This window comes from Geotrypetes seraphini, chromosome 6 (assembly GCF_902459505.1).
Source record: "Geotrypetes seraphini chromosome 6, aGeoSer1.1, whole genome shotgun sequence".
NCBI classification, from domain to species: Eukaryota; Metazoa; Chordata; class Amphibia; order Gymnophiona; family Dermophiidae; genus Geotrypetes; species Geotrypetes seraphini.
In genome coordinates, this window is record NC_047089.1 from 33,430,957 (window position 1) to 33,457,191 (window position 26,235).

Consider the following 26,235-nt stretch of genomic DNA (forward strand, 5'->3'; position numbering starts at 1 on the left):
TGAATACTGATGTATTTTCCAGCTCCTATATTTTTCAGCTCCTATTTTTTGAACAATGTGCCCACATGCAGGGTATGTTTACACTTTTGTGCATGTGTAGATTTAAAAAAATTAGCTGCTGCATAATATGAACATTAAAAAAACCAATTTGGGGGTCTGCTCTTTATGTGTGCAGATAACTGGGGACGAAACAGTCTGTAGACAATTCTACATCTGGGTGCTTCCATTTAGGCACCTCCAGGGAATGCAGTAGGAGTCTATTTTTTAGCATAGTGACTCTCAAACTGTGTACCATGGCACAGTAGTGTGCCTCGAAGAGATTCCGGGTGTGCCATGAGAGATTCCAGAATTTTACTTTATTTAAAAAATTTCCCTTCATAAGTATATACAGTGGTGCCTCACACAACGAACTTAATTCGTTCCAGGAGCAAGTTTGTTATGCGAAAAGTTCGTTATGTGAAACGCGTTTTCCCATAACAATACATGTTAAAAAAAATAATTCGTTCTGTAGCATAAAATATGCTAAGATGACATAAAAAAAGATAAATTTTTGGTTATTATTTTTATTTAGATACATCTAAAAACATAATTGTTTTTTAAAACAACACACATTTTTTAAATTTAAAGACAGACTAAGTAGAGTCTAATTTTACAGTGAGAGAGGGCAGAGTCTCAGCGGCAAAAACTGGGACTTAACTGTTCATTTTTTTTTTTTCTACCGTGTTTCCCCGATGATAAGGCAGGGCCATCAAATAAGACAGCCCCCCCTTTTTAGAAAAAAATGTAAAATAAGGCACTCCCCCGCAAATAAGCCACCCACCGATACCTGCGCTTACCCGAATCGGGTGGTACGGTGGGTGACTCCGTGTGGTCCCTGGCACCCCCGACACGATCGGGGCAAGAGGGAGCTCAAGCCCTCTTGCCCCCCCGACTCCCCGACACGATCGGGGCAAGAGGGAGCTCAAGCCCTCTTGCCCCCCCGACTCCCCGACACGATCGGGGCAAAAGGGAGCCCAAGCCCTCTTGCCCCGCCGATTCCCCAACTCCCCGACAATATCGGGCCAGGAGGGAGCCCAAGTCCTCCTGGCCACGGCGACCCCCTAACCCCACCCTGCACTACATTACGGGCAGGAGGGATCCCAGGCCCTCCTGCCCTCGACGCAAACCCCCCTCCCCCCCACGACCGCCCCCCCCCAGACCCTCCGACCGCCCCCCCAGCCGACCCGCGGCCCCCCTGGCCGACCCCCACGCCTCCCCCAACCCCCTTCCCCGTACTTTTCTGTAGTTGGCCGGACAGACGGGAGCCAAACCCGCCTGTCCGGCAGGCAGCCAACGACGGAATGAGGCCGGATTGGCCCATCCGTCCCAAAGCTCCGCCTACTGGTGGGGCCTAAGGCGCCTGGGCCAATCAGAATAGGCCCGGGAGCCTTAGGTCCCTCCTGGGGGCAGGGCCTGAGGCACATGGTAGGGTTGGGCCCATGTGCCTCAGGCCCCGCCCCCAGGAGGGACCTAAGGCTCCCGGGCCTATTCTGATTGGCCCAGGCGCCTTAGGCCCCACCAGTAGGCGGAGCTTTGGGACGGATGGGCCAATCCGGCCTCATTCCGTCGTTGGCTGCCTGCCGGACAGGCGGGTTTGGCTCCCGTCTGTCCGGCCAACTACAGAAAGGTACGGGGAAGGGGGTTGGGGGTGTCGTGGGGGTCGGCCAGGGGGGTTGCGGGTCGGCTGGGGGGGCGGTCGGAGGTTCTTGGGGGGGGCGGTCGTTGGGGGGAGGGGGGGTTTGCGTCGAGGGCAGGAGGGCCTGGGATCCCTCCTGCCCGTAATGTAGTGCAGGGTGGGGTTAGGGGGTCGCCGTGGCCAGGAGGACTTGGGCTCCCTCCTGGCCCGATATTGTCGGGGAGTTGGGGAATCGGCGGGGCAAGAGGGCTTGGGCTCCTTTTTGCCCCGATCGTGTCGGGGAGTCGGGGGGGCAAGAGGGAGCCAGGCGGAGAGAGGGCAGTTAAGCGCAGTGCCTGCACGGAAGGATGCAGCTCGGGCGACTTCGTTGTGTGAAACGAAGTTCGTTGTACGAATCAAGACATAAAGTTCGTTGTGCGCAGCGTGCGCTGTGCAAGGCGTCCGTTGTGTGAGGCACCACTGTACTAGAATAGATGACATGTACGTCATGTATACAAGAGTCTGTTAATGTTATATGTGCGTAAGGATACAACTGCCCAGACAAGCATCATTCTTTGATGTGATTGGCCCTTGAAAACTAACAATAAGTAATTTTAGTTTTTATGCAAAAGTTATCCTAACTTGAGCAACAAAGCAGTCAAGGCTTTGTTACCGTTTGGATTAGAGCAGGGATCTCAAAGTCCCTCCTTGAGGGCCGCAATCCAGTCGGGTTTTCAGGATTTCCCCAATAAATATGCATTGAAAGCAGTGCATACACATAGATCTCATGCATATTCATTGGGGAAATCCTGAAAACCCGACTGGATTGCGGCCCTCAAGGAGGGACTTTGAGACCCCTGGATTAGAGAATGACACCCCGTCCCGCTAGTTCTATTCTTGTCCCTGGCCCCATTCCTGCAAGCTCCATCCTCATCTGCACAAGCCTCAAACACTTTAAAATCATAAGTGTTTGAGGCTTGTGCTGTTAAGGCAGAGCTTACAGGAATGGGGCAGGGACAGCAACAGCGAGAAAATTCAAGGGGACAGGGAGGGGAAATTGAGTTCCAGCAGGGACAGGGACAAAATTGCCCCTGTGTCATTCTCTAGTTTGGATCTCATTATCTTTGCGAACTTGGATTTTCAGCTCTGACAGAAATTAAATCGAAAAAAGAGAATGACTGGAGATGGTGGATGATGAAATGTGTGTTTGCTTATCGACTATCAAGCTGCATTTTGAGATAATTTGCACTCAAAAACAAGTACATCCATCACATTGATTAGCAATTCTATCTACTTTAGTTTCACCATTGTTACAATTATCCATACATAGCTTAAAGAACTTTAAATAACTAACTCTCAAATTTAATTTTTTGTTTGTTTTGCAATTTTATAATTTCAATTATAATGTGCCGTAAAAAACATTTGCTCTGTATAGTGTGGCAGGGCTAAAAAAGTTTGAGAAACACTGCTTTAACAGCACCTGGCTACCCATGGGCAATAGAATATAGTGTAACCCAGTGTCAGCATAGATAACATTTATGCACCTGTAGTTATACCATCCATAGTCCTGGTGTAACTGTAGTGCAGCAGCGAAATGCATAATTGAGAGTATTCTGTAAAGTTGGAGACTTGCCTATATTCTTCCCATGTATATGCTTCCTTGTATTTATGCACTATGGCACTTACATGTGCTATAGAACTGCGCTCAGATGCCCTGCTGGCACTTTTGTTAGCATTGTATTCATTTATGCACACAAGGAATGCATAAATGCAGCCATCTACATTATTTGCCCTTTTTGTGTACATTTTGAGATCCCCAATCTAAGCACACCCTTGTGAGGACAGCCACTTTGTCAAGCCAATTTCCCTAGACATAAGCTTTGAAAATTGCCCTTTCAAAGCTTAATCTGTGTTCATTTTGTTCACATCTGTAAATATGTTGATTCTCTAAAGCATTGGTTCCCAAAGCTGTCTGGTGTCACCCTGCCATTTGGATTTTCAGGATCTCCATAATGAGTACTCATGAGATAAATTTCCATGCATAGTCAGGGCAGATTTGGGAACTCCTGCTCTAAAGCATATGTCCAGAATTGTATAATTTATGTGTTATGGAGTTAAGTCATCATTACTACTTCAAAGTAGCAAAACACTGAACATTATTTTACCATTAAATGTCATAATTGACTAGTGAGATTAACTACTTTGTTTCCTTGTTTCTCTGTCACTTATCTTCTGGGTTTTGCATTTTTGAATAGCTAGTCATTATTCTATAACCATGTTTGATCATTTCATTTGTCCTCTCTGGCCTCATTGGGCCTGATTCTTGAAACAGTGCCTGCTGCGGAAGACACCTGCAAAATGGGCACCAACCTCCTGTCAATCACCAGTAGGCACCGTTTCCAGAATCACGTCTATTTTCTTCTACATACGCCTTAAATGTAGGCCAGCATTTTTCAGACCTACGTTTAAGGTGTCTGACTCACATCTACGAAAAGTGCTTAGGCATGCCTACAAATGCCTAAAGCCACTTCCAGCATAAACCATGCCTACACTGGCCATAGGCATCCATAGGGTGTACCTAGATGTCTCCATATGCATGCAAACAATACCTACATCGTAGGCGTCCTTCACCCCATCAATTTTATTTTTTTAATGTGTGTCCCAATTAGTACGTTAGATAGTGGTAGGATACCTGCCACCGCCTACAATTGGGACATCGTTTGTAGAATCCAGCGCATTGTATCTTTCCATAAGCTATGCTTTTCATTGTTTTCTACCTGGTTTTGTTATTTTAGGCGGAAATACATCTACTTTGATTAGCAGTTTAAAGAACTGCTATAATAGTTAAATATAAAAATGTGGAAATTGTTACTTCATGCTTTATAGTTTTTACTTGCACAAGATCTTCTGTGGGATTTTTCCCCTTCCAACAATGTTATGATATACATTTTTATGTACAAACTTGCAAAGTTTTACACTTGTTTTTTCCTAATCTTAAAATCTAACCCAGTGTTTCACAATGTATATAGATTTCTTATCTGAGGGAGAAGGGGTTACCTTCGAAAGCTATAATCATAAACTACATACTTAGTCCAATAAAAAAGGAATTCTGTTTTTCCTTTATGTTTTTGTTTTATTTCTACATATTACAATGTGTAAAGAAAATACAAAAGAAAGCAAAATCTTGTATATGTTTAGACCTTATTTGCTGTTTTATAAATCATGATCTGTTTAACACTGATATTTGTTTATTTGTCCACTAATTTCTAGATGTCAAAGAAGCCACTATTAAAAATCCATATGTGCCAGGCATTTTACAGGTAAGCACTCAACTGTTAAGAAGTTAAGGGGTCCTTTCACTAAGCTGCAGTACAAAATGGCTTTAGCATTCTCTTATGCCAATTTTCCTGTGTGCTAAGGCCATTTTTACACAGCCAGAAAATGGCCAGTTTTCTATTTTTCACTATTAATGGCCATGTGCTGTTGTCATTAGCATGCAGTCATTTTTTTTTTTTCCCAATATTTTTATTTTCAAATTTTTCATAAAGTGAACAAACTATTAAAATACAATTAATGAATATACAATATCACTTTTATATCTAATACATCATGTTCTAAATATATTTTTCTCCCTCTCCCTCCCCCCACCCTTCTATTACTTTTCAATCATATATTACATATTATATATCATATTATATCATATTATGTATAAATTATTTTCACTACCTCCCCTCTATGTGTGTCACTAAAAAATTTATTAAAAAGAAGAAAAGAAGAAGAAAAATTCTATTGTTTATTCATTGCAATATTTTGTCAATGGCCCCCATATTTTTATAAATTTAATATATGTCCCTCTTTGTATTGCTATTGCTCTTTCCATTTTGAATATATGACAAATTGTATTCCACCAAAATGTATAATTTAGGTTATTATAATTCTTCCAGTTATTGGTTATATGTTGAATGGCAACTCCTGTCATAATTAATAAAAGCTTGTTATTTTCTGGCGAAATTTGACTTTTTTTTCTCATCATCATTCCAAATAATATTGTATCATATGATATTGATATATGATTTTCCATCAGTTTATTAATTTGTGGCCAAATTGAATTCCAAAAAGTTTTAATGTAGGGACAATGATATAATAAGTGATCTAATGTCCTTGGTTCCAGATTACAGTGCCAGCATTTATTGGACTTAGAACTGTCTAATTTTTGCAAACGTGTAGGGGTCCAAAAAGCTCTATGTAATAAAAAGAACCAAGTTTGTCTCATAGATGCTGATACTGTACATCTTATTCTCCAAGACCAAATTAGTGGCCATTGAGATGCATTAATTTGATGCTTAATCTCAATGCTCCAAATGTCTCTTAGACCATTTTTTGGTTTTTTATTCAAATATCCAGATATTAATTTATACCACAATGCGGCTTGATGTCCTAGGAAGTCTGCTTGAAAACATAAGAACTTTAAACTATATTGATTATTTAAAATTTTCCATTCAGGGAACCCAACCTGAATGGCCTGCTTCAATTGCAACCATTTAAAACTTTGTGTTTTATTAAGACCAAATCTATGTTGCAATTGTGAAAAGTCCAGCAGTTTACCTTCTGAAATAACATCATCTAAAGATCTAATGCCTGCAATAATCCAGTTCTTCCAAAGGATTTGAGCTCCGCCAATTTTGATCTTGGAGTTTATCCATATAGATTGATTAGTTGATTTGTTTATTGGGATAGGTGTTAATTTATCAATAAACCTCAACGTTTTCCAAGTATCCATTAATATTTTATTTTCTCTATATCTTCTAGGTATGTTAATACTTGGAAGGTGAACTAAATTTAGGGGAAACATAAGGCGCCATTCTAAATATAACCAATCCGGTGCATTATCCATAAGTTCTGGGAGGATCCAATACATACCCTGACGTAGAATATAGGCTTGATGGTACCTATAGAAATTTGGAAAATTTACCCCACCCTCCTTAATTGATTTTTGCAAAGTTACTAAAGCTATTCTAGGTGTTTTACCAAGCCAAAGAAATTTTGTTAAAATTCTATTAAGCTTTTTATAAAAGGACCCCTGAAAATAAATAGGTATCATACTCATTTGGTAGCAAACTACAGGTAACATCATCATTTTAATAGTTTGAACTCTTCCCCACCAAGAAATATGTAATGGGTTCCATTGCTCACATAACTCCGTAACTTTTTTTAATACATATTTTTCATTCTCTTTTACAGTATCTTCAATTGTATTTTTAACTTGAATGCCAAGATATTTAAATCCTTCTTCTTTCCATATGAATGGAAAAGTGTCAAATAATCCTTTTACACAATGAATATTTAAAGGTATAATTTCAGATTTATTCCAATTAATTTTATAACCTGAAAATTTGCCAAACTTATCAATTAATTCCAATAAAGAAGATAAGGTAGACTCTGGATTTCTCAAATAAAGTAAAATATCGTCAGCATAAGCCGAAATTTTATATTCCATATCTGAATATGGAATACCTTGTATCTCCCTCGTTTGCTGTATTGCTAACAATAAGGGTTCTAATACAACATCAAATAATAAAGGAGATAAAGGACAACCCTGTCTAACTCCCCTCTGCAATTGAAAACCATCAGATATCTTATTATTAATATTTAGTCTTGCAATCGGGAAGCTATACAAAGTTTTTACCATTTGTATAAATCCAGAACCTATACCAAACCATTCTAAAACCTGATACATAAAATTCCATTCTACCCTATCAAATGCTTTTTCTGCATCCAATGAAACTGTAAAAGTCGGTTCATCCATTTTTTTTGATAAATTTAACATATGAAACAATAATCTAGAGTTATTAGAGGAATGTCTTTTAGCAACGAAACCCGTTTGATGCATATCTATAATATGTGGGAGAGCTTTGGCTAATCTTAAAGCCAAAATTTTCGCCAAAAGTTTATTATCCACATTTATCAAGGATATAGGCCTGTAGTTTGAAACCAAAGTAGGATCTTTATTTGGCTTAGATAAAACAATTATTATTGATTCAGCCATAGTACCTTTAATATTACCTTTTATAAGTTGTGTGATGTGTCTGATATAAATTTAATAAATATGGGGAAAGGACATTTTGAAATGTTTTGTAAAATTCTACTGTATATCCATCACCACCTGGAGCGGATCCAACTCTAAGAGATCTCAATGCTGTTTCTAATTCTTTTAATGATATAGGTTCATCTAAACTCCGTTTTATATGATCAGGGATCTTAGGTCCATTAATAGAATCTAAAAAATTTTTACCATCTTTTTGTCTCTCCAAATAAGGCTCGGAAGAATACAGGTCCTTATAAAATTTTAGAAATTGTTTTAAAATTATATTTGTTTGATTTGTTATTATACCATTATCATCTTTTATCCCATTTATATTAGTTCTTCTTTTTTTTACTTTAAGATAATTTGCCAATAATCTTCCCGCCTTATTAGAATTTCCATAATACATTGTTTGCTTGGAAAACAAATCTCTTCTTATCATTCTTGAAGTTAATTCATTATATTTACCTTTTGCTTTCAAAAGAGCTTGTAAAACTTCATATTCCCATTTATTTACCAATTTAGCTTCTAATATTTTTATTTCTTTTTCTAATTCTATATATTGTATTTTAATCTGTTTCCTAATAAAAGCTGAATATGATATAATATTACCCCTCATAGTTGCTTTAAATGCATCCCATACATTCTCAATAGATGTATCCTCTACTAAATTTATTTGAAAGAAATCGTTAATTTGTGTTTTAAAATTTTCCAAAAATTTGTCATCCACAAGCAATGCATTATCAAATCTCCAAAGAGGTCTATCATTCTCTACTTGATCTAATTGTAATTCTATCCATACTCCCGCATGATCCGATATAATAATAGGATCTATGGAAGCTTTAATCACCTGTTGTACTTTATTTGTTGAAACAAAAATATAATCTATTCTTGAAAATGATTTATGAACCTGTGAACAAAATGAAAATTCCTGATCATTAAAATGAAGAATACGCCATATATCCTTCAAATCACATGATTGAGCCAAATTATCTAAACCTAAAGATTTTATACTTTTACCTGGTTTTTTATCCAATAATGGATCCATTACAGCATTAAAATCTCCAGCCACCACTAAATTAGAAGTAGCCAGTGGTAATAACATATTTTGTAATTTTTTAAAAAATTCTGATTGATTCGAATTAGGGGCATATATATTAAACAACGTCAGGGCATTATTTCCCATACTTATATCAATATGTATCCATCTTCCATGTGTATCTGAATTTATTACCTTAATCTTGGCCATACATTTTTTATTTATAAGAATTGCTACCCCTGCTTTTTTACCCTCTGCTGGAGCAAATAAACATTCTTTTACCCACCCACCCGTTAGTTTCTGTGATTCCTTTGTATTAAGATGGGTCTCTTGCAGACAGTAAATATCCGCATTTTGCTTTTTTAAAAATGCTAATACTTTTTTCCTTTTAATTACATGATTCAGGCCATTGACATTAATAGAATATATCTTAAAAGACATTATATATTCTAATACTTATCATTATAATCTTTTTCCCTTCTTCTTTCATATTTAGAATCCAAAAAATATTCTCAATGACACACATTTTTACCCCTAAAGTATCCAATCCCTTACTAATCTTTTTTTTAATCATTGTAATAATTCTCATCTTTTTCCCTCCCTTTCCCACCCAATTTAATGACTGCTTAAGGACACACATTGGAACAGCAACCCGAACATTCCCCTCCCCCTAGGCAACCAATATTCAATCAATATCCCCTTCTATCTATCTATATTAATCTTTACTATATTTAATCATTTTTTATGTCTTAACATTTCATTAGTGTATTTTTATTCTTTCATCAATTTTAATTTATATTTTCTAGTATTATATTTTACATCTTACATTTATATCTTAAACATATATTTAATATGGTATTAATATTTTTTCTATTTCTTATTCTTTCTCTCTTTGTATTTTTATTGTCTTTTCTTTAGATCATATTTTTCTTACTTCAGTATTTCAATATCTCATATTTTTATAATTTTCCACTATGTCATCAAAACCAATCTTAATGTTTTATGTTAAAATGTCATAGGTTCTGATTTAGAAAGAAAGGCTTTTAGTTTTTCTGGATCCTCGAAATATAAGGATTTATCTCCTGATGATACTCTCATTTTTGCCGGATAATACAGTCCATATTTATATCCTTTTTCTTTTAATTGTGGTCTCATGTCTAATAGTCTCTTTCTTTTATTTGCTGTATTTTTAGCAAAGTCCGGCAAAAACCATATTCTGGATCCTTTATAATTTAGATTTTTGTCTTTCTTGGCAGCATTTAATATTTCTAATGCTTGTTGGTATCTAAGCATTTTGAATATTAGTGGTCTTGGCCTGCCTTGATTTTCTACATTTTTAACTGGGATCCTATGCGCCCTTTCTATTTCTAGTGGTTGTTTTAAATCCAGTTGTAATATTTTTGGAATTAAGTTTTCTAGAAAATGTATAGCATTTTTTCCTTCTAAATTTTCTTGTATTCCAAAAAGTTTAATGTTTTTCCTTCTTCCTCGATTCTCGTAGTCTTCCAGTTGATCTTTCAATTTATTCAATTCCAGACTGTCATTTTTGCATCTATTTGCTTCACCTTCTATGACCTCCATTTTAGATTCTAATACTGTTGTTCTTTTATTATTAACTTCCATTTGTCTGTGGATGTTCAATATTTCTTCCTTCATTTCAGACATATTGGTTACAGTTTCCTTAAGCATTTGTTTAATTTGTCTAAGTTCTTCCATAACTTCTGCTTTACTCAATATGTCTGGTTCTTCAGTAGGAAGTGGGATCTTGCTTGGTGTTATTTGATCCTGTTTTTGTCTTTTTGCTGACATACTAGTCTCATTTTTGTTTTGTCTGGTACTTGCCATATTCCTGAATTTATTTTATATTTTTACAGATTTTACCTTTTCCACAATCTTTATGTTCAATGAAATTTTTGTCCACAACAATGTACTATAGCTTGCCTTCGATGTTATGCTGTTGAGGAAATAACAAACTTTTTTGGATCCCTGTCTTTCAGGGTTATTGTCTAATTTCGTTGGAAAGTGATTTTAATTGGCACTATTTTCACCAGTTTTTTCTCTTTCCTTCTCTTTCCCCTTTTCCTCTCCTCCCTCAGAGTTCTTTTCCAGCTTCAGGCAGGCATAAGTTATTTCTTCACAGTACTCTTCAAACTCTGTTAGTTAACTGCCCCTGATGTCTCTCCGTTCCAACGTTTTTGGCTCTCCTCTCTCAAGCCCTACCTCAGATTCGGCAAAGGAGAGTAATATTAATTTGCCTGTTCACCTCCCTCAGGGTTACGTTTCAGCAACGGCGGTACAAGTTTTTCTTCACAGAAATCTTAAAAGCTCAGTCAATTATCTATCCCCGATGCCTCTCCGTTCCAGCGCTGAGAAAAAAAACCCGGCAATTTTACTTTTGTCTCCTCTCTCTCTCAAGCCCTGCCTCAGTTTCGGTGGAGGAGAGTAATATTAATCTGCCAGTTCTCCTCCCTCAGGGTTCCGTTTCAGCAACGGCGGTACGAGTTTTTCTTCACAGAAATCTTAAAAGCTCAGTCAGTTATCTGTCCCCGATGCCTTTTCGTTCCAGCGCTGAGAAAAAATTGGCAATCTTACTTTTTGGCTCCCCTCTCTCAAGCCCTGCCTCAGTTTCGGCGGAGGAGAGTAATTTTTAATCTGCCAGTTCTCCTCCCTCAGGGTTCCGTTTCAGCAACGGCGGTACAAGTTTTTCTTCACAGAAATCTTAAAAGCTCAGTCAGTTATCTGTCCCCGATGCCTTTCCGTTCCGACGCTGAGAAAAAAAAAACCGGCAATTTTACTTTTGTCTCCTCTCTCTCAAGCCCTGCCTCAGTTTCGGCGGAGGAGAGTTATATTAATCTGCCAGTTCTCCTCCCTCAGGATTCCGTTTCAGCAACAGCGGTACAAGTTTTTCTTCACAGAAATCTTAAAAGCTCAGTCAGTTATCTGTCCCCGATGCCTTTCCGTTCCGACGCTGAGAAAAAATCGGCAATCTTACTTTTGGCTCCTCTCTCTCAGTTTCTGTCTCAGTTTCGGCAGAGTAAGGCAATATTAATCTGCACACAATTTCAGTATCAACTTCAATTGTTTTCCATTGAAATCGGGAATAAGGGGATAATTTTTTTTTAAATAATCTTTGCCTAGTTGAAGAGGAGCGTCGCGATCACACGTCCATTTTGTGTTCGCGTTAAGCCACGCCCCAGCATGCAGTCATTAAAAAGAATTACTGCACAAGCACTTACAGCTCTGAAGTAACTTAGGGAAATACATCTTTACAGAAAGGGTGGAGGATGTGTGGAACAGCCTCCTGGTGGAGGTGGTGGAAAACAAGATGGCATCTGAATTCAAGAAAGCATGTAGTTCCGGGCAGACTTCTATGGTCTAGCACCCAGGAATATTAAAAAAAAAAAAAAAAAAAGACGATTCAATTTAAGTATAATTTTTTATAATGAGTGTAGCTGATGGGCAGACTGGATGGACCATTCAGGTCTTTATCTGCCATTGTTTAGTACGTTATTATGCGGCTCATAATAATAATTTTTTTAAAAACCATCTAAAAACCCACTTAAATCGGTACTTGGACGATCCAAAAGACAGGTTGTCTAAGTACCGATAATCAAACAGGGTTTTAGACATATCTAAAACCAGCTCAGGCCTTTTCCCTGCCTCCTTGCGCCAGAGCAAAAAGGGACGTTTTTGGAGAAGTGAGTAAGGCGGGAGGTGTGCGGGGATGTAGGCCGACCTAGACTTAGTCATCTGGCAGCCATAATCGAAAACTTTGACAGGTTGCCTAGAGCAGTGTTTTTCAACCTTTTTACACCCGTGGACTGGCAGAAATAAAAGAATTATTTTGTGGACCGGCAAACTACTAAGAAAAACCACATTTCCGCCCCATCTCCGCAAGCTCGGTCCCCGCAAACCATCTGATCCCATCCAAGCCTCAGTTATGATTTTATATTGAACGTATTCCAGTACCTCCCCTCTTTTCCCCATCTTAATCCAGCAGATACCTTCCATCACCCTACTCCCTCCATTCCTTATTCAGCATCTTCTCGTCTCTCTATTCCCCCTTCACCGTGTCCAGCATATCCCCTCTGTCTCCCTATTCCCTCTACCCATGTCCAACATCTCACTTCTGTCTTCATACTTCACCCTCCTGTTCAGCATTTTCCATGTCTCTCTGCCCCCAGCATCTCTTATTCCCTCCCTTGGCTGCTGGCCCCAGAGTGACTCCAGTGTCACAATGGCTGGTCTCACCATAACTGACACTAAATCGGAAGCAGCCTGGTTCTTAACTCACATCAGTTTACTTACAGCTCCCTTGCCCAGAACTCTGAAAGCAACTTGAAAAGCTTGTTCTTCATTCAGAGTTAAGCCCAATAATGCTGCTGTCTGCCTCCCCTGCTCGCTGGGACATGCCTCAGACAAGTGCTGAACTGCAGTGGTGGGGGAGCCACCCATTCCATGGGGCTTAGGGATGTCTCTCCTGTACTCGACTGCTATCAGCCCTGCCTTCAATTGTGGTACCGCTAAATCAGACGGCTTGAATGAAGACAGAAACCGCGGGACCTTTCCTCTTGCTTGCATTGCTATTTGCTATAAGCTCTGCCGGTCTCAATCCTGCCCCTCAAACACAGGAAGTCACTTCAGAGGGGGGCGGGATCAGGATCGGCAGAGCCTATAGCAATGCAGGCAAGAGGAAAAGTCCCGCGGCTTCTGTGTTTCTTTTTGCTGTCTGTTGTAGCAGTACCGCAGACGATCCTAACGCCAGCCCTGGAAGGGAAAGGGGAAGAGATGCCCGACAGGAAATTTAACCGCGTCAATCTCACCTGAGCCTATCTCCTCTTAACTTCATCCTATACCCTCTCATTCCAGATTTTTCCTTCATTTGAAAAAGATTCACCTCCTTTACATTAATACCACAGAGATATTTAGTCTCTATCATATCCCCTTTCATTCACCTTTCTTCCAGAGTATACATATTGAGGTATCTAAGTCTGTCCCTATATACTTTATGACAAAGACCAATAACCAATTTTGTAGCGGCCCACTGGACTGACTCCATCTTACTTTTATCCTTTTGAAGGTACAGTCTCCAGAATTGCACACAGTATTCCAAATGGGACCTCACCAGAAACTTAGCCAAAGGCACTATCACTTCTTTTCCTACTGCCTTTCCTCTTCTTACACACCCAAACATCCTCCTGGCTATAACCATCACCTTTTCTACCTGTTTTGCTACTTTAAGATCATCAGACACAATCATCCCTAAGTCCTGCTCTTCTTTCTTACATATAAGTACTTTGCTATATCGCTCTCTTGGATTTTTGCATCCCAAGTGCATAACCCTGCATTTTTTAGCATTAAATCTTAGTTGACAATTACTTGACGATTCTATAAGCTTTTGTAGATCCTGGGACGAACACAGAGGATCTTTAATTAGAAAGTGAGGGGTATAAATTGAAGAACTAGGCCCACAAATGAGCAGAATTACAAGGTCTGTGTCATGTATATGCCTGATAAGATTAGGATGGGCTGGGGAGGGCTTTGGGAATTCTTGTAATTTTGGATGGTTTAGATAGGTTGGAGTGAGCTTCAACGACAACTCCAGTAGTTGGAACCTAAGAACTACTGGGCAAACTTCTACAGTCTCTGGCATTATATCCATTCTATTAATCATGAATTTATAATGCATATAACCTTTGGGCAAACTAGATGGACCATTCCTTCATCTGCTGTCATTTACTATGTTACCTTTTGTTGCCTGGTCATTTTATTATTCAAATCATATTGGTCCCAGGCTAAGAAAGTTTGTTAGGCCTTGGAGGTCTTGAATATGGATGCCTCTAGTCTTTTTTGGTATCAGGAAATATTTTTGAATAGAACCCCCAGCCCCTCCCCTGCAGTATTAATGAAAAATGCACCAATGCCTAAAGTAGCTTCAATATCAGCTACAGAAATATTACTAACAGATATTCAGAAGGTTGTTTCCCAGACAGAGGAGATGCTGCACAGAAATGTAGCACAGCTATGCAATTTACTAATGAAACTGTAGGAAAACTAGAGGATTTGTAACACAAGGTTTGGATAAACCTATAACCTCTATGGAATCACAGGTGACTTTACTCCATGCTGTTAATGCTTTTGAGATTAAGGATAGTTTTAGTCTCCATTTCAATTTGAACCACTAGAAAATATATAATCCTGGGTCAAGCAGGCAGCATATTCTCACATGTGGGTGTCGTCATCCACAAAGCCTCGGTACGGACAATGAAAAAGTACACCAGCGCTTTTAAAATTCAAAAGGAAAAAACCCAGTTTTTTCAGTTTTCCATGTATCTGGTTGATAGCACCCATTTAACAAATATCTTAAGGATGTCTTAAAAATTTCTAATGGATATCAGATTGTGTTCAATAAATGTTATACATTGTTTCTGTAAAGTGAGATGGCAAATGAGGTAGAAGGGGAGATGGATATCTGTGCTCCATCAGATGTTTGGGATTTAATTAAATTTCTTGAGGAAACCCAGGATTTTATACTTGAGTTACCTACCTTATAGTATCATTTGCCTCTAAGAATGATAAAAATGTGGTTTTAAAAACTTATTTTCAGTATAAAGAGCTTGCTTTTTGTGATATGAAATTGCAAGTTTTTCCATATGTTGTATGAGTAATTTTAGAAGCCATTTTTAGTCCTTAAAACACAGGTATTGGTTATGGGGATTTCTTTTATTTCTAAAGATCCCCTGTAAATATCTAGTGTATGCAATATGTTTTTTAGACACAGCACAACTGGAAAAATATCTTTCATATAAAACAAAGTAAGAGGAGATTAGAGTCCTAAAGCCTGATATACAAAAGGTTTATATTCTGAATGTTAAAAATGATGCTCCTAAATTGGTGTCCACTTTGAAAATTTACTAGGGTTGAGTGTCTAAATTTATACTCAAAGGCCCTGATTCTACAAAGTGCGTCCCAATTTTAGGCAGCTGTAGGCGTCCTACAGCTGTCTAATCAGCCAATCGGGATGCACGTTTTTAAAAAAAATGCTCCCCAGGCAGGCCGCCTATATTGAAGGCGCCTCCGGGAGCCTAGGGAGGCCCGCAAGACGCCTAAGTTCGCCTAAGGGCCTTAGGCGAACCTAGGCGGCCCTACGCGTCTTCCTAGTAGAGGAAGAGACGCTTAAAATGTAGGCCAGCAAAATGCTGGTCTACATTGTAAGTAGACGCGGCAGCTATACTGATCGCGGCAAGGGATCTCCCTGCTGCAATAAGTATAGCGGCCGCGGCCGCCTGTCCCATCACAGGCAGGAGGATGCGCAACTCCTCTTGATGGAACCCCGGACCCCCTCCCCTCCCCAAACTGGTAATCGCCGACAGGAGGATGCCCAATTCCTCCTGTCGGAACCCCGGACCCCCCTCCCCCCCCAAACTGGTAATCGCCAGCAGGAGGATGCCCAACTCCTCTTGCCGGAACCGCCCCAACACGTAATCGCCAACAGGCTTGCCTCGTGGAAATGAGACGGGCCCGCCCCTTCCCGGCCCATCCCCGCTAAATCTAAGGCCTGATTGGCCCAGGCTCTAGAAGCCTGGACCAATCAGGCCTTAGGCATAGCGGGTCCGCCCATCCCCACTAATCCTAAGGCATCCTCCTGCCGGCGATGGGACAGGCGGCCGCAGCCGCTATACTTATTGCAGCAGGGAGAGATCCCTTGCAGCGATAAGTGTAGTGACTGTGTCAAATTTAACCCGATTCTCTAACCGGCGTCTGTACCATGGACGCCACTTACAGAATCGGGGTTTAGTGTAGGACCGATTCTGTATAGGACACCTCTCCTGGGCGTCCTATACAGAATCAGGGCCAAAATGTGCATGGCAACAGGATGAATTTATAGTGGGGGAAAAGAAATTAAGAGCTTAGCACTGATTTTTAGCAGTAGACTCCTATATTAGACTCATCTACTCCTAGGCAAATGAATGGCAGGTCTAAATGTTTAAGTATGGCTTTTAAGCAAATTAAGATGGATTTTCAACTGAAACATAGAAGCACATTTTAGAAAGGATGTCCAACACAGAATTAGGAAGTCCAAGTCAGTTTGTCACATATGGAGGTCTATTTCTCATGTATTTTAGAAAAGGATCTGCTGACATACTGCCTATTCTAAAATGCATGAGAAATGGATGTCCAAGTGTTTATGTGTATTTTTTGTTAGCATTTGATATACCGCTGTATCTTGGAGAAGTTCAGGCAGTTTACACTGAATAATAATCTCTAAGCATTTTCCCTATCTGTCCCGGTAGGCTTACAATCTAATTGTGCTGGCTAGATCCAGTATAAACATCTATTTTACGAACTGAAATGTTCCAACTATGAACAGGGTAAAAACAAGGCTCTCGAAGGTCACTGTAGCAACATAGGGGCGTCCATGCTATAAAATAGCCAAATTGATATTGATGTGGAGGAGTAGCTAATGATTAGAGCAGCTGGCTGAGAACCAGCACAAAAAAGTTCTGCAAACCATTATTAACATATTTATATATAAGCATTTCATGTGCTTAGTGATCACTGTTTTATATTTCATTCCTAGCTATTATAATTAATATGAAAGCATCAGATTTATTTTGATTTAACATACAAAGCATATCAAGATGATAGAATTGTAATAAACTATTGTTTATCATTGTCTAGAAGAATATTCACCAAAATACATCAGCCCAGTCTGCAGACACATTAGGAGGATACTGGAATCGCAGCATGTCAGCTGACAGCCGAACGCGACTGCAAAGAAGATACTGATACTATTAAAAACCATGCTAAACTGGATTTCTATTCCAAGTTATTTCTGTACACAAATGTAAAATATATGTACATGTGTGTGTGTGTGTGTGTTTGTGTGTGTGTGTGTGTGTGTGTGAGTATGTGTGCATGTATTTGTGCACACACATTTTACAGAGTGTATAATCAATGACAAAATAAATATTAAGAATATTATAGGTTTTGAAATTAGTAAATTCTATTTTACTATAATGCACTTTATTGTAACATACTGTTTTGTAAGAACTGAAATACCTCATCTTGTATTTTCTTATATATATTAAAATCTTATTGTATCTTAAGACTAAAGAAAAGATATTTTGCTACACAAATTAAAATTATTCATGGGTTAAACTCTTTAACACCTCCATTTTTTTCCAACATTATTAAGAATTTATATTTGTTTTAAATGGGATGTTGTGAGAATCTATACAACAGAGACTAAAATATATCATTGACAAATATTTTCAATATTGTCATCCTTAAGGGGCTCGATCAAAAAGAAAATGCGTCTAAAAACTGACCTAAATCAGCACCTGGATGATCAAAAATGCAAGAAAATAAATTTTTGGGAAATCATCTGACAACACAGCACATTTTTCTACATCAGTTTTTCAGATCTATTATTAGTTTTTTTCAGTCATGTAAACTTTTAAAGTTATGACTAATGTTAGTTTATAGTGTTTTAGCATATAGGGTTTTAAGGATTGCAGCATCAACTTAAAGAAAATTTTTTTATTTTTTTATTTCTATACTGTTTTTTTCCAAAACGGTTTACAAGGAGTTACATACATAAAATATTAAGTCTATTGTAAATAAAATAAAAACAGACAAGTTCAGTCTTACATAAAAGCAATGGCTCAGAGAAATGCATCAACAAATAGCTGAGTCTTCAACATTTTCCTAAATGAATTCCTCTCTCCACATTTTCAAATCTGGCCAACAAGGCCATTCCATAGCTTGACTCCTGCACATGTGAAAGTCATGGCATTTGTTTCCACATATTTAGGGTTAGCATTTGTTTTCAGCAATGCGGCACTTTCAAAGGCAGGGATCTTTGTGGTTGATCAGGCATCGTACCATATAGAAATTGATGATATAACATAATTGTTTTGTATTGAATTTGAAACGCAACTGGCAACCAATGCAATTGTCAAAGATATGGAGTAATATGCTCATATCTTGATGTTCCAGTTATCAATCTGGCCGCGGCATTCTGGATCACCTGCAATGCCCTGCACCTGGTCTTGGTTATTCCCAGCTACAGGACATTGCAGTAGTCCAGCCGTGACAAGATCATTGCTTGTACAACAGCACGAAAGTCAGATGGTGATAACATTGGTTTCACAAGGTACAATAAGTGTATCTGTGCAAAACATATTTGCACTGTTTTGCACTTGACAACTCATAATAAGCCCTGGGTCCAATTTTACTCCCAGGACTGTCATGGACTCCCTCACCAACAATACATCATCCATCACTTTCAATGTTTTTGGCCAATTAACCTGGTCAGATTTCCCCACAAACAACAGTATCTTCAGTCCAAAGTCAAATAAGCACACAGCATAGCATAATTATACTGGACTGTGTCACTTAGCAACCAATATTTCTTCAAAAATGCTTTGAGTATGATTTCTTTTTGTGAGTTATGTATGGATTGTCACAACACAACATCCAGCAGTAGTCAGCCATCATACTCTCATTCCAGAAACCTTGGTAGCGACATTCCATTAACTGAATGTCCTGGTGAAAACATTCTCCTTGCTCGTCACTCACCATACCAAGATTTTCCAAAAAGAAGTCAAGATATGAGTGCAAAAAGTGTATTTTTAATGACATGTGATAGCCAAGTTTCTGATATGAGTCAAGGAGATTCTGAACTCCTTCTTTGTATTAAGGAGACTTATGGTTGTCCAGAAAGTTTTCCACTAACCACTTGAATGCCTCCCAAGCTTCAAGCTCAGCTGCTGAGAGTGATTGCTTAAAATCTTCATCCTGCAAAACGGACTTGATCTGTGGGCCTATAAATATCCCTTCCTTCAGTTTTGCAGTGCTGATTTTTTGAAATTTCTTAACAAAATATTGAAAACCTGGTGAAGTTCTTTTACCCATGGCCTTTACCAGGTTTTTCTTCAACCCCAGCTTGATATGAAGAGGTGGAAGAAATATTGTATAAGGATCCACCGATGGCATAAATTTCACACTGCTTGTCCCTGGGTTATAAGTATTCCTCAGCTGCCAGACACATAATATTCAGCTGTAGATCTGCTATCCCACAACCACAGGAAACAGCAGCATTTAGTGAATCCTTCTTGCATTCCCATTAGCATGCCAATGACCTTCAGATCACCACAGATGCTCCACTGATGTGCTTTATAACTCATTGCTTCTAGTAAATTATTTATATCTTCATAAGACTCCTTTAGATGAGCAGAATGGGTAATTGGTATACTTGGTTTGGAATTTCCGTTGTGCAGTAACACTGCCTTCAAACTTCTCTGTGAAGAATCAATGAAGAGACACCATTCATCTGGACAATACACTTGTGATAAACTGTTGAAGAGCCCGTTGATGTCATGACAAAAGCACAATGAGCCATTTATAGTGAAGAATGTTGTTATGATTCCTTTTTCTTTAATGAGTTATATTAGCATCTTTTGCAAGCAAGTGCTTTTGCTTAAGCCTTGAAGCAAGAAGTTCTGCTTTTTCTTTTGAAAGATTTAGATCACAAATAAGATTATTGAGCTCAGCTTGTGTAAAGGTTTCTGATTCTGAATCTTCATCATTCACATAATCAGGATCAGATAATTCTGGATTGTGACCAGCTGCTGTATCATCATCACATTCCTCATCATGTTCCACAGAAGGAAATCCATCTTGTGGAGGTATAGGAACAGGCAGTGAGTTATCATGAGGAACAGGCCTAATAGCAGAATCCAGAGTAGGATATATAATTTTATGCTTAGTTTTAGTTGAGAATCCACTTGTGTTCACAAGGCAAAAGTAGCAATCTTTAATATGGTCTCGCGGTTCCCTCCATATCATTGGGACTGCAAATGACATCGCTGCCTTTCGTTGATTCAGCCAGTTACGAAGTCCGTTGGAACAACTGGTACAGATGATATGTGGAGCACAAGACTTATCCTGGTCACCCAGTCGACAGCCAAGTACAATTTGTATACCTTCTTCAGATCTACAGTAATTGGGCGACGTTGTGCTTTCGTCGTGAATGAACCACAGACGTAACAGAAACTATCAGGATGATTAGTTCAATGTCTTGGCATGATAAAGATATATTAATTACCATCTGTAACATAAAAAAACAAAGACAACTGTCGTTAACCTTCCTTATATGTTTATCCTATAAACGCATGATATATCGCCCAATTAATGTTTATAATTATATATAATGAGCCTCATTACAAAAATGTGACCTGCTTGTGAAAAACTAAAACAGATTTGAAATCAGCATGAAAAATACTACAAAACCCACCCAACATTAACTCTGATGAAAATTATGTGTTGACCTGTGTAATCGAACCAGGTTTACGATGTATCTATAAGCAGCTTAGGTCTTTTCACTGCCGCTGTGCTCCCAGAATGAAAAGGGGCATTTTTCGATGCCCAATCCCTCCTGCCCAAACCCACCACAACCCTCAAGCATTGCTGGCAGGAGGGATGCCCAGTCCCTCCTGCTGGACATCCCCGAACCCCCCCGCAACCTTCGCCGGCAGGATGGATGCCCAGTCCCTCCTGCCGGACACCCTTGAACCCCCCCCTCCTGCAACTTTCGCCGGCAGGAGAGATGCCCAATCTCTCCTGCTGACATTTCCACCCCCCCTGAAAGCTTTCTGGCAGGAGGGATTTCCAGTCCCTTCTGCCATCTCCCCCCACCCAAAAGTAGCCCACCCATAATCCCCTAACCTTTTTTTAAATGGACGTACGGGTCCTTCCTGCATCTGTTCGGAAGCCCGCCTTTTCTGGAAAGGTGTGGATGCACCAGGGAGGGGCCTAAGGCCCTGATTAGCCCAGGCGCTTAAGGCCCTCCTGTAGGAGGGGACTTAGGCAACTGGGCCAACCAGAATTTTAAGCCCATCTCACAGTGCATTCTGGGATGCACTGGGGGTGGCCTAAAATTCTAATTGGCCAGATCCCCTAGGCCCCTCCTTTGAGGGGAGGGGTTTCAAAGAGAGGAGGATATGTCTGCACTATGCAGGAAGAAATGCATTTGTTTCTATTTCTCTGGTGGTGTACTGCATGCAGAATCTGGCATCTTAGAGTTTCGTTTGTGTATATTAGGACTTTTAGGGGAAGATTCTTAAAGCTTTGCAATAAAAACTGACGGGCTGATGTCAAGAAGTTCTTTTAATGATTTTTGAAAGGTGAGTCATTCTCCAAAAACAGCGCATGCAAATAAGGTCCATGGAGGGGAGTGTAGGCTCCCTAAATTTACTTGAGATGAGTTGCTGTTGGTAGTGATCAGCACATGTGCAGAATCCACCTGCATATAAAAAAAAAATTAAATTGAAGATCGGCAGGAGATATCCACTTTCTCCCGCCTCGCTCATACAACCTCCTCACATCCACCCCTGTGCTCGCACTCTCCCATTTACAAAAGCGCAGAAGAGGTTTGTAGCACCAGTCGGCGCGCTGAATGCTCTGCAATAGTTCTGCCCGAATCACGATTCTAATCGGTTCACTACAGTTCCCCCCCTGGCATCTGGTTCCCCCCCAGCGTCCGCTTCCCCCCCCCTTGGCATCTGGCTTCCCTGAACGGTTTACCTTTGAAAAGCAGTCTGCACAGAAGATCGCAGTGTTAGCGATGTTTGCAAACAGCTTTGGAGCTGTTTCTTCTGCCGCGATCCTGCCTCTGACGTCAGAGAAGGGGCGGGACCGCGGCAGAGGAAACAGCTCCGAAGCTGTTTGCAAACATCGCTAACACCACAATCTTCTGTGCAGGCTGCTCTTCAAAGGTAAATGGTGTGGGAAGGCCAGGGGGGAAGCCGGACACCAGTGGGAGGCCAGGGGGAACTTGCAGGCCTTCTGGGGGGGAGTGAGCAGTCCTTCGGTGTGGGGGGTGGGACAGGCCTTTAGGGGGAACAGGCAGGCAGGCCTTCAAGGGAGGAGACAAGCAGGCCTTCAAGGAGGGGGGGACAAGCCTTCAAGAGGGGACAGGCTTCATGGGGGGGCAAACCTTCAAGGGAGGGTCCCAGGCGTAGAAGTACACAGAGGGAAGGAAGAAAGGGGGGAGTTCAAAGAGACGTGCATATGCTGGACTTTGGGGGGGAAGAAATAATGGGTCTAAAAATAGAGAAGAAGAGAGATGATGGACAATGGGATTTAGGGAGGGAAGGAACAGAAAGGGAGAGAAGTTGGACACAAGGGATTATGTGGAAAATCGAATCGAATTGAAAAACCAATAGGCTGAATTGAATCGAATCAAAACTTTTTTTTGCTGAATTGGGCAGCACTACTCTGCACTGCTTCGACAGTCATAGAGTTCCTATGAGTGTCGGAGCCGTGCAGAGCATTCAGCACGCTGGTGCTAAAAACCTCTTCTACGCTTTTGAAAAAGGGGAGGGGCAATGAGATTTAGGGAGGGAAGGAACAGAAAGGGAGAGAAGTTGGACACAAGGGATGGTATGGAGGGGGGATAGAGATACTGGATAGGAGGGTAGTTGAGAAAAGAAAGGGAGAGATGGTGGACCCTGGGGTGGTGGGGAAGGAGGTAGAGATGCTGGATGAAAAGGTAGTTAAGAAAAGGTGGATCTGTGGAGGGAGACGAAAAAAAGGAAAGATGACAGAGGACAGAGATGGCAGGTAGATGGTTAGCATGGAGAAAGAAGAAAGGAGACCCTGGCAAGCAAGTTATCAGAAGACAACCAGAGCCTGGGACCAACAAGATTTGAATAATGACCAGACAACAAAAGGTAGGAAAAATAATTTTATTTTCTGTTTAGTGATTACAATTTGTCAGATTTGAAATGTGTATCCTGCCAGAGCTGGTGTTAGACTGCAAACGTGAGCTAGGATTTAACAGAGAGATGAAAAGTCTTTTTTGTTGATTTTGTTTACACCACAGCGCCAGTGTGGGTAAGAGTGGACAAAGGGGGTGAAAAGGCTATAAACTAAACCCACCAGGATGTTTGAAAAAAACACCCAATTGGGAAGGAAAATTGAATCGAATCGAAAAACTAATTCAATAGGCTGAATCAAATCGAATCAAAACTTTTTTTGCTGAATTGGGCAGCACTACTCTGCACTGCTTCGACAGTCATAGAGTTCCTATGAGTTTCGGAGACGTGCAGAGCATTCAGCATGCTGGTGCTAAAAACCTCTTCTACGCTTTTGAAAAAGGGGAGGAGAAATTTTTTTTCCTCATTCTAATAATTTGAATTTATTTACTTTGTACTGTATTCATAATGTAATTACCAAATTGATTTTATTTCAGTACCCAGTGTTTTTATTATATTGCCCGACGCCCCAGCCTTCACAGCCAACAAACAAATCTGTTCAAATATCCAAATAAAGCCCCAAAAGCACAGTTACTTACCGTAACAGGTGTTATCCAGGGACAGCAGGCAGCTATTCTCACAAATGGGTGATGTCATCGACGGAGCCCGGATGCCTCACAAGCAGACTTGCTTGAAGAAACTAGAAGTTTCGAGTCGACCGCACCACGCATGTGCGAGTGCCTTCCCGCCCAGTGTAGGGCGCGTCTCCTCAGTTCAGATAGCTAGCAGAGAAGCCAACCAGGAGAGGGGGTGGGTTGTGAGAATAGCTGCCTGCTATCCCTGGATAACACCTGTTCGGTAAGTAACTGTGCTTTATCCCAGGACAAGCAGGCAGCCTATTCTCACATATGGGTGACCTCCAAGCTAACCAGAATGGGATGGTGGGAGTGTTGGCAATTTAGGAGAATACATTTTGTAATACTGTTTGGTCAAACTGTCCATCCTGTCTGGAGAAAGTATCCAGACAATAGTGAGAAGTGAAGGTATGAACCGAGGACCAAGTAGCAGCCTTGCAAATTTCCTCAATAGGAGTAGATCTGAGGAAAGCTACTGAAGCTGACATTGCTCTAACTTTATGGGCTGTGACTCTACTGTGTAGGGGTAATCCAGCCTGGGCATAGCAGAATGAGATACAAGCAGCCATCCAGTTGGAGATGGCACGCTTAAAAATAGGATGTCCCAACTTATTTGGATCGAAGGAGACAAAAAGTTAAGAAGCAGTTCTGTGTGGTGTGGTGCGTTCCAAAAAGAAGGCCAAAGCACGTTTACAGTCCAGAGTATGACGAGCTACTTCTCCAGGATGAGAATGAGGCTTTGGAATGAACACTGGAAGAACAATGGATTGGTTGAGATGAAATTCCGATACCACTTTAGGGAGGAATTTAGGATGAGTACGAAGAACCACCTTTTCATGATGGAACACCGTGAAAGGTGGATCAGCAACTAAAGCTTGCAGCTCACTGACTCGTCGAGCAGAAGTGAGGGCTATGAGAAACACCACTTTCCAAGTGAGATACTTCAGATGAGCCTTATCAATAGGTTCAAATGGAGGCTTCATCAGTTGAGGAAGGATAACATTGAGGTCCCAAACCACAGGAGGCGGTTTGAGAGGAGGTTTGACATTGAAAAGTCCTTTCATAAATCTGGAAACCACCGGATGAGCAGAGAGGGGTTTCCCTTCAATAGGCTGATGGAAAGCCGCAATTGCACTGAGATGGACTCGGATCGATGTAGACTTAAGGCCAGAATTGGATAAGTGCAAAAGGTAGTCCAAAACAGAAGATAAGGAGGAATGCTGAGGCTCCTTATGATGAGAAAAACACCAGGTAGAAAACCTAGTCCATTTTTGGTGATAGCATTGTCTAGTGGCAGGCTTCCTAGATGCTTCTAATATGTCTCTTACAGATTGAGAAAACTGAAGAGGGGTTATGTTGAGAGGTACCAAGCTGTCAGGTGTAGAGACTGCAGGATGGGATGAAGCAGAGATCCTTGACTTTGTGTAAGCAGAGAAGGAAAAACTGGTAGAAGGTATGGCTCCCTGCTACTGAGTTGAAGAAGAAGGGAGTACCAAGGTTGTCTCGGCCACCGAGGAGCAATTAGAATCATGGTGGCATGATCGTTCTTCAACTTGACCAGAGTCTTGAGAATGAGAGGAAATGGAGGGAATGCATATAGAAATAGATTCGTCCATTCCAGAAGAAAAGCATCAGCCTCGAGGCAATGAGGAGAGTATATCCTAGAGCAGAACTGAGGCAGTTTGTAGTTGTGGGGAGCTGCAAAGAGGTCTATCTGAGGAGTTCCCCACTGTGAAAAAATGTGATGAAGAGGTGAGGAATGGAGTGTCCATTCGTGAGGTTGCAGAAGACGACTCAAGTTGTCCGCCAAGCAATTCTTTGCCCCTTGAATGTAGACAGCTTTGAGGAAGGTGTTGTGGCGGATTGCCCAGTCCCAAACCTTCAGAACTTCTTGACAAAGGGAGGCAGATCCCGTCCCTCCCTGTTTGACATAATACATGGCGACTTGGTTGTCCATCCGAATGAGGACTACTTGGTCGTGAAGATGTTGAAAAGCGTTGAGAGCTTTGAGGATCGCTCTGAGTTCCAACAGATTGATATGACACTGATGATCCATACTGGTC

General features: G+C 40.5%; 1 protein-coding gene across 8 annotated transcripts in view; it reads left to right on the plus strand.

Annotated features, from left to right (window-relative positions):
- CEP126 (centrosomal protein 126) overlaps positions 1-17,766 on the plus strand; it is a 109,216-nt gene extending 91,450 nt beyond the window's left edge. For 4 of the 8 annotated variants that reach the window (XM_033950414.1, XM_033950417.1, XM_033950416.1 and 1 more), the window contains 2 exons: positions 4,925-4,974; positions 17,458-17,766. In XM_033950414.1, coding sequence (XP_033806305.1) covers positions 4,925-4,974; positions 17,458-17,565 — 158 coding nt within the window. In that variant the 3' untranslated portion in view covers positions 17,566-17,766. The remainder of the gene's footprint in view (positions 1-4,924; positions 4,975-17,457) is intronic. The other 4 variants (XM_033950415.1, XM_033950418.1, XR_004539977.1 and 1 more) reach the window with 3 other exon arrangements.
- The last annotated feature ends 8,469 nt before the right edge of the window (positions 17,767-26,235 follow it).